The 9,222-nt window shown below is 36.7% G+C and overlaps 1 protein-coding gene across 8 annotated transcripts; it reads left to right on the top strand.

Moving 5' to 3' along the window:
- Nucleotides 1-511: 511 nt before the first annotated feature.
- On the top strand, nt 512-8,029 carry LOC137941683 (uncharacterized). 8 transcript variants are annotated; one of them, XM_068787194.1, is made up of 12 exons: nt 512-615; nt 1,059-1,121; nt 3,487-3,536; nt 4,142-4,265; nt 4,400-4,508; nt 4,606-4,687; nt 6,022-6,107; nt 6,546-6,649; nt 6,748-6,878; nt 7,267-7,360; nt 7,534-7,589; nt 7,697-8,029. In XM_068787194.1, the coding sequence occupies exons 4-12, from the start codon at nt 4,221-4,223 to the stop codon at nt 7,788-7,790; spliced, it is 801 nt and encodes a 266-aa protein (XP_068643295.1). In that variant the 5' UTR covers nt 512-615; nt 1,059-1,121; nt 3,487-3,536; nt 4,142-4,220; the 3' UTR covers nt 7,791-8,029. The 8 variants fall into 8 exon arrangements, with proteins under 8 accessions (XP_068643295.1, XP_068643296.1, XP_068643298.1 ...); XM_068787195.1 differs by having other exon boundaries at nt 3,461-3,536; XM_068787199.1 differs by having other exon boundaries at nt 522-607.
- Nucleotides 8,030-9,222: the final 1,193 nt, after the last annotated feature.

Below are 9,222 nucleotides of genomic sequence, written 5' to 3'. Positions count from 1 at the left end.
GAAGTGAATAATTGAATTAAACTTAAATGAATTGATTCAACTTCAACTCATATTTGGATATTAGTTTAGACAAGTTCAAGTGTACTGAAAAACAGATTCCAGTGTTAGTGCCCCCTTATGAAACGTATGATATAAACAAGAGAACGAGTAACCTTTTATAATATACTTAAATAGAACATATATCTAAATAGATAATTAACTAAAATAAACACGATTACTACACTTATAAGTGATTTAACATCGCGCACTTCAATTGGTTGATTCGCAAAATAGGTCTGAATCAGCTTTTCCCATTTTTGCCTGAGAGAATGAAGTGATATAATTTAACTTCAATGTAATTCATTCTACTCAACGACATTATTTGATGAATTAGGTAATAAAGGGAAATTCATTCCGGTTCATTATGACTAACCCCCCTTATAATTGAATTTCCATTCCACACGCTAGCCCCACTTATTAAGAAATAAAAAATTCGAATAGAAAACAAAAGAAAGCGAACGTGGAGAGAATTTTAGCACGCTGCTCCTTCTCTTAGACCTTCCGTACCTAATTCGACGACGAGCCAGAGAAAGGCTTCCTCCGCCCGGATTCCCTCCCTGGCGCCAAGGTTTGCTGGTACCTCTCTCTCTCTCTCTCTCTCTCTCTCTCTCTCTCCTTTCTCTGGCTCTGTGCGAATCCTCTATCCTCTCTTTCTCTATCTTTTTCTGCTCGCTCTCTTTCTTTCTTTTATGGTTTTCTTTATTTGGTTGTCAAAATTTTGACCTTTCATTTTCCCTCTGTTTCTTATTAAGTTGTTATTTGATTATGAAAGTCAGCGTCTATTTTTTTGTTGCTGCTATTTGATTTTGAAGTGAGATAATATTTTAGTGTTTCCTCTGATTAGTGAATGTAACTTCGTAGCAGTCAGTTGTGAGAATGCTAAATGGTTTCCCCTGATAGTGCCTTTCGCCATTATGTTTTTTCCTAACTAATGGGAAAACCCAAATTCCTGCATGTGTTATATCATCTTTGCAGCCTTCTTCTTTTAAATCTTTTTTCGTCTTTGCTTACTCTTCCAGCTCCTCTGCTGTCTCATGCGTTCAGTGGAGGTTTCCAGGATCTGGGCTTCACAATACTATCAGGTGTGCGAAATAATGGGAGACCCAACTGCATCTCTGCTTTTGATATATAGTAATGTGGTGTGCTCTCTTTTCACGGTGGTGTATATTAATGTGGTGTGCTCTCTTTTCACGATGCTGTGAACAAGAAGCAACTATCATTCTGTTAAAGTTATTGAAATTTGCAAATGTTCAGCTCACCATTTTAATAGTAACTGTTCAGGTTAAGTTCACTTGCAGAAAAGGTAGGAATAGTTGTCCGTAGACAGTTCATTTTGTCAGTCCAGCAGTGGAACATCGAAAGATTTTAAAGTCACAAAGAGAATATTAAATGATGCTAGTCTTTTCTCATAATATTTAGTTTCACTAGAATTCAAAGTAACAAAGAGACCTGTGAAAACTATTTCTTTGCTTCCTTAATCTAGCTAGGCAACTGAGGTGGCATGTATAGGTGGATGAGTGCGTTGTGTTTATTTCTTGGTGATCTGTCTCAGTGAGTTGGCATCATGATGGTAGTCTTCAAGTTTGCATGAGCTGTACGTGCATATAGCCAAAGGCCCGTTAGATAAAACTTGGTTCTGATAATGAGTCTCCTTTCCATGTCCAATATTTTTAACAGGGAGTAGTCAGCCCCTCTTTCTCCTCCCTTGCTTGTGTCACATAAGGAAAAAAAAATTCCCTGGAGAAGCAGACTAGTTTGGATCTGTTGGTTCACCAGTTGAACTGGCATACTTGTATTGGCAATCGAGTTTTGACCTGATTCCAGATATTGTAGTGTTATGACAGGAGAGAGATTGGGTCCAATTGAACCTAGTTCAATTGGTTGGGATGGTCCGAGTTTTATACCTAAGGTTGTAATGGAGTTAGATAACATTCGAATTTGAATCTGGAATTTTGGATAATATTTGAAATCTAGATCCTATGGAACCTAATCGAACATTTGATATGATATCTGATTCGTTCTGGATTGGAACCAGAATTGAGAGATCCACCAAAGCTGGGATATCTTCAAATTTGACAATATAATGAAATAATTTTTATGTTTAAAATTTTATATGAATGGGCAAAGAAGAAATTTGTGATAATATTATAACACTGAGAATATTACTCTTGATTGCAGAGGTATATTTAGGATCTTTGAAATATCTACCTTTAATTTATTTTTATCTTTTTTCTCTTGTGTTATTTACTTTTGTTTCAAGTTTTTGGATTTGGATATTCAGATGCTTGTAATCAGATAGGATGTGAACCTTGCTATATCTGGTCTGGATCCGGTCCTTTCAGAGCCCTATTTATAACACTGAATTAGATTGAGTCATTTTAACAACAGAGGCTTTAATAATTACTTTGTCAACTTGGTTTTAAAAATAATTATTATTATATTCTTGAGGGAAATAACAATAATAATTCCTATTATATTATGAACTTATTGTAAATATAGGGATTTTTTACAGTAAAAAAGAAACAAAGGTAGTTACTCAACATGTTCAAAGAAAGCAAACACATTCAGATAACTCCGAAAAATACTTAATTATTTTCTTGTCAAAATTTCTGACATTTTTGTAGGTGGATGTAATAGTATTTTTAATTATGGAAAAATCTACACATTTCAAATTCATGGGAATACTAGAAATGCAGAAAATTCATCATACATTTATAAAGAATTTGTAAATAAGAGTCTGTTGATGGTCTTAATTTTGGATTTTACTGACTTGGGCCATTGGCTCAATGGTCACTTGGGGGGTTTCTAGTGTGAGGTCATGGGTTCAAGTCTTATCAGGGATAAGGGAAGTGTGTGATCATGTAATCAACTTTCAAAAAAATGGATTTAACAAATTTTAAAATATTATTAGATTTTCCTGCTTTCTTTTCCATTTTCCATGCCCATCCAAACAAGAGAAACCGTGTTTCTCTACTATTCTTTCTCATTTTCTCTCTTATTTTCTCTTTTCTACCAAACAAGAGAAAAGAAATCCATTTCTCTACTATTTCTTTCTCATTTTCTCTCCTATTTTCTCTTTTCTGCCAAACAAGAGAAAAGAAACCCATTTCGCTCTCTGTCTTTTCTTTTTCGTTTCTCTCCCCACTTTCTATGCTGCCAGATGCAGCCTAAACATCTTGAACCAGGAGAGAGAAGTGTCTCCATGTTTTCCATTCCTGTTATTGCATCCTTTTGTTGCATATTTTTTAGGGTCTCTTACTTCTGAGACAGACATTTGGCACCTTCCATCCAGTTTTCTGTTTTTTCATGCGAGCCCACAGATAATAAAAAAAACATAACTCTTTACTGCTTACTACCTTTGTTTGCTAGAGGTGCCCATTTTTTCTCATACTGCTACATATTTACTGAAATTCTGGTTCAGGCTTTCCTTTTATTGTTTTAATGCAGCAAGAAATTGAAAATTGAGAAGAAACTGAAGTTGTATATCACTTCATGAGGCAAGTTTTTTTTTTTTTTTTTTTTTTCCTGCGTTTGATTGGTGATTGCATAGACTGACTGCACCCCATTGCCCTGGTGGGACTTCAACTAGGCCCTCACGCTATAAAGTCCCTCCATGTGGCTGGTGGGTCATAGGTTCAATCTGTTGGATAATTAGATACAGTGTTAACAGTGAATAGTTGTAATTTGAGATAGTTTTTGAAAGATATTAGCATAATAAGGCTGTGGATGTCTGTCATGCACAGTGGCAATTTCGCCAATCACCATATGCTGTATAATATTTGTGGTCCTCAGACCATCTCCCCTCATTTTCCCATTTTTTTCACTCTTTATTTTGAAAAGATGGGAGTACGTATAGAATATTATATTAGGGATCAAGATGCCATTTCATCCATGAATCTGCGATAAAGACAATTCAAATATGTCTTTTCTTATATGATTTCATTTATTAATTTCTTTTGTTTTAGAGCTACATTATCAAATTTCTTTTGTATGTGACAGAGGACATTCAATGATTTACTTTTGTCATTGGCCATGGCTTCTTCCTCTTTCTTAAGCTTGTTGTTTGCTGCTGCTATATGGTGTACTACATTTGCTGCTGCAGCTGCTCTTGAGTCTCTTTGATTCTCTGGTTGTATTGCACATCTTTTGTGAATTGGTGATTCAACCTCCAGTGATCAATCATGGTTTATGCACAGCTTGTTATTGGCCCTGCAGGCAGTGGCAAGGTAGTCGCTCGCTTTGTGTTTTATGTTTTGTTATGTTCTACAATGTTTACTTGCTATTTGTTATGAGGCATGTAAGGATCAATTTTCTTCTGACTACTTGCTTTGCCTTTTTCGTTCTTATTCTGTGGCTTCAGTCGACATACTGTTCTAGTTTATATCAACACTGTGAGACCATGCGAAGGACAGTACATATAGTGAATTTAGATCCAGCGGCGGAACATTTCGACTATCCTGTTGCCATGGGTAGCTATCAATTGCAAATCTTGTATTTTTTGTCCATATAAAGTATTTTTTTGTCTCTTCAGGTGATCCTTCTTTAATGAGCTACTTTTGCTTGCAGATATTAGAGAACTGATAAGTTTAGATGATGTGATGGAGGAACTTGGTTTAGGTCCCAATGGGGGTCTTATCTATTGCATGGAGTATCCTTTGGTTATGTTTTATTTATTTATTTTCAAAATTTTCTGTTAAGTGGATTTTTTTTTTTTCCTAACTGATATTTTTCATCATGCAAAATACATATTTCCAGAGGTGGTGAACCTGAACAGTGCAAGGGAGCTAAATGTGCTAAAATTTTCTGAATACTTCTAATTCGATCTTTACCTTTTATGAGAACTTTTCTTCCCTTAATTGTTTGAAAAAAAAAGTTATATTCTACAGAAGAAGAGAAAAAGGAAAGAGAGGTCTTCACTTCTCCATTATAGAAATGGCTTCTAAGATGAATGGAAACCATGAATTCTTTTTCCTTTTGGAATGGCACAACCCAGTGGAAGTGTAAGTAAGGAAGCTAAAATGGCATTCTTCAAAACACAAGATCGCTCACTTTTTTTTTTTTTTGAAAAAGATGTACTTATATTAACAAGAGAAAATTTACAAAGGATGAGGGAGCAGATCCGTTACAACAAGATTGCAGGGAGGCTCCCTCCTTGGCAAGCACATCAACTGCCGAATTTGCAGATCTCGGAACGTGAGACCAAATACACAAGATCGCTCACTGTTTAGCTTGTTTAGAGCCTTAAGTGAATAGTTAAGATCATCCAGTCTAATTGGCCAGCACTCTTACTCGTAATATCTTGAATTACTATTTTCTATGATGAAGCTGCTCTTTTAATAGCTATTGAATTATTAAGGAATAGTCCCACATGGATTAGTGAGTACAAAAATCATGAGTTTATTAGTTGGGAAAGAGGTTTCCTAAGTTGGTTAGCAATGGTATCTCTCTTATTTTTCTCCATGACCTAAATCATGGAGTCCTGAAAATCAGTATCAGAGCAAGTACTCATTTGTGGGTCTGTACCTAAGAACTATCAACGTGTAGAGCGACAAAAAAAAGGGCCTACACCTAAACTATCCACTTGTAGATCCACAAAAGAGGGCCTACACCTAAAATGTCTACTTCTAAATTATCCACTTGTAGAGCTATAAAAGAGGGTCTACACGTGAGGGGGAGTGTTAAGGAATAGTCCCACATGGATTAGTGAGTACAAAAATCATGAGTTTATTAGTTGGGAAAGAGGTTCCTTAAGTTGGCTAGTCATTTTGGGATAGAGCCTTGGACCCAGTTTAACAATTATTTTTGACTGATCATATTCATTAAGCCTCTCCAAAAAAAGGTGACAAGTATTCTATGGCTGATACTTTTTCCTTGATGAACATGATTTAGTCTGCATTTACTTGTTAGTTTTTATGAATGGGAACCTCAGCACACTGCTTGACATTGCTTCTGTACAGATTGAATTCCTTAAAACACTTTCAGGCACCTTGAAGAAAATTTAGATGATTGGTTGGCAGACGAGTTAGAGAACTATTTGGATGATGATTATGTTGTTTTTGACTGCCCAGGTGCATGTTATCTTTATACTCAAGTATTTTCATTCTGTTGATTTTGAATTTATGTTGTTGCACTATATCATTCATAGATGTCTTTAATCAAGATTATTTATGTTTTTGAGTCCCTGTGACATTTATTATGGCCGGTAGTTATTTTTGTGAGATCTCTACCAGAGTTGGATGACCTTACTTCTTATTGAAGCAGTCGTCCAAACAGTTCATGGTTAACCTTTTCTGTTCGGAGGTCTGATGTGCCTACACCCTTGCCATGTGCAAGTCTTTGTAATTTTTTACCAGGACTGCCAATCAAGTGTGCGCTCAAATTGCTTTAATAGTTCCTTATCAATAGTGTCTGCTTTTCATGCACTTAGATCTATGTAGTTTCATTTGATTGGTCTAGAAACTATTGTAAATGGTAAATTAAATTCTTACACGCTTTGTGATGTACAGGCCAGATAGAGCTCTTCTCTCATGTTCCAGTTCTGAAAAACTTTGTGGAACACTTGAAACGAAAGAGCTTCAACGTTTGTGCTGTTTACTTACTTGATTCACAGGTATGGTATCATTGCTTACTGAAAACGACTACATTTTCATGAGGCATGCATATATCAAACCTTGTATCATAACATTATTCAGTTTTAATCTGTTTCAGTTCATGACTGATGTGACCAAGTATATAAGTGGTTGCATGGCATCTCTTTCTGCTATGGTTCAGCTTGAACTGCCTCATGTCAACATTCTTACCAAGATGGACCTTGTGATGAACAAAAAAGATCTCGAAGAGTGAGTTTTTTCTCAATATCTCTTTAGATATTTTTATTACTTTGTTTTCTTAGCCTGATGTCCATGGAGAATGTAATTCTTGATCAAGCAAAATCATATTATTGCTGTTATTCCAGAGATTATGCTTAGCATAGAGGGAGGGTCAAATTCCTTGAGATAGTGAAAGGACCTAAATGGATCAGACATATCTCGCTTACTTTCCTCTGTTGTTGTATTACTAAGGATAGAAGGATGAGATTTTGTGATGTTCTTGCGTAGGCATGATATGGAAACTTCGATCTCTGGATATTATTTCTCCTTGAATATGAATATTTATGTTGAAATTTGGATCCTCTGTTAGTTTGAAATCTTTGTAGTGCATAATGTTCACTCTGTGCACTGGTTGTAGGTATTTGAATCCAGAGGCAAGATTTCTTTTATCAAAGTTGAATCAGCACATGGCTCCTCAGTTTGCACAGCTGAACAAAGCTTTGGCAGAACTGGTGATTGTGCACCTCAATAATCCTTGTCAAGTTCTTTGATGACCACAAATCTTTCATTTTGAAATATCTGTCAATCATACAACACTGATTAGGATTCTGGGGATTACGATATCTTTTTATTTCTTTGCTCCTGGTTTCTATAATAACATCTTTAATGTGCTTCTTTTTGTTAGGTTGATGAATATCACATGGTTAATTTCATACCTCTTGACTTGAGGAAGGAGAGAAGGTTGAGCAACCCCTCCGTTCTCTCTGTCTGTCTCTCTTTCTCTCTCTTACTCTCATAGAGCATATATAAAGAAAAACTAATGCTTGTATATTTTTTATCTGTGGCAGTATTCAGTACGTGTTGTCATACATCGACAACTGCATTCAGTATGGGGAAGATGCAGATGTCAAGATTAAGGATTTTGATCCAGAGGATGATTAGCTTCTGTTTTTCATTTTGTCCATATGGGTTTTAAATCTTGATGTACTTGGCTGAATTTGGTGCACGTTCGAAAGTTGCTCGTTCATCAATCAGTCAAACAAACATCGACGAAGGACTGGTAAAGATGGCGATAGTTCCCAAAGTATAATTTTCTTGAATGGTATATATTGTTGAGCTGGTTCAGTACAAAATACAGGGCCTCTGTTAATATAACAAAATGCAAGATATCTCTGTCAATAGTGAGCGATTTTTACAAAAAAATAGAGTTTAGCTATGCCTTCCTGTTCTCTTCTAATGGGATCAGGAGGAATCCGATGAGCTTGCATGTGAGGAATCCTTTTCAGCTGCTTGGTTAATTTAAGTTTGTCAATTCAGTACAGACCCGCTCCTGTTCGTCTCAAATCAAGCAGCACTGGGAAGATTAGTCAAGAAACGATCAGTCCTCTCCTCTCTATATTACACATCCGCCTCGATTGAAACAAACCAGAGAAAAGAAGCAGCTCGTAGTCTCCATTTCCATGTGCGTGCGCCGTTGCGCCCACTTGATATTTTACCAACGGCTGAATTATTAAGGTGTAAAGCGCCGCTTTGAAATCTTCCCTTCTCTCCATCGAATATTTGCTCCGGACTTGGATGCAAACGGACAAACTACCAAATCAAGAAAGCGTCATCAGGAGATAAGTTAAACTTCTTCGGGTCTCTAGGAACTAGCCGACGGATTTGAAAAATAAAGGGTCTGAGATTTGAATTAAGGAAAGCAAAGAGATAAGCGCACGTTCCCAACGGAACGACTGTACATTAACCTTTCTTCTGGAGATTGGAGAAGAAGATTTTAAGTGTCTGCGCAAGCAAAAACTCCATTACAAGTTGCTGCTGTTTGTGGGAATTCGTGTTCTATATTGGGCTCAGTTACTCAGGCACGTGCCATTCACATGTAGGTTGTAGACAGAGGAATTCAGAGCGAAAAGAAAGATTGTGTTCCTGTTCTAGAAATCTACCGCGATGCTTACTTACCAAGATGGACGAGAAGCTCGAGGTAAGAAAGAAGTCATCAGAGGCTACGATTCCTTGAATTGAATCTGTTTTTATTGTTTGATATTTGCACAGGACAAATAACCCAGATAGTCTAGGAATCTTTTCAGCGACTAAATAGTGCCCAAGGTGAGTTCCATTACCTCTGCCTCTGGCATTGAAAAATGACTGGGAAGGTTTTCCTTTTCTGTTCCCTAGAGAACCTGACAAATGGGTGCCTGGCTCAGGCAGAGTTCAGATCGGATTCCGTTCTGTTTCTTAGTAAGACTGTCTACTGTGAAACTGGCATGGGGATTGTTTCTTATAGCTGATTACTTCCAAGTTCCAGCGCACTCGAAGCTTGATGAAATTACCCACCGAGTTCCCTGTACGATCTCTTCGTTGTTGTACTCGGTTCAGA

Source organism: Aristolochia californica, unplaced genomic scaffold, assembly GCF_029961685.1.
Source record: "Aristolochia californica isolate CCGP_79_NKW_82.1479 unplaced genomic scaffold, dmAriCali1.0.hap1 SCAF_9, whole genome shotgun sequence".
Classification (NCBI taxonomy): Eukaryota; Viridiplantae; Streptophyta; class Magnoliopsida; order Piperales; family Aristolochiaceae; genus Aristolochia; species Aristolochia californica.
This window is presented reverse-complemented; position numbering and strand designations above follow the sequence as displayed.

Bases quoted from the DNA above. Each gene is read 5' to 3' on its own strand.
- LOC137941683 (XM_068787197.1), top strand. From the start codon at position 4,221: ATGGTTTATGCACAGCTTGTTATTGGCCCTGCAGGCAGTGGCAAG. The intron at 6,108-6,545 runs GTGCATGTTATC...TGTGATGTACAG, and splicing joins TGTTGTTTTTGACTGCCCAG to GCCAGATAGAGCTCTTCTCT. The intron at 7,590-7,696 runs GTTGAGCAACCC...TATCTGTGGCAG, and splicing joins GACTTGAGGAAGGAGAGAAG to TATTCAGTACGTGTTGTCAT.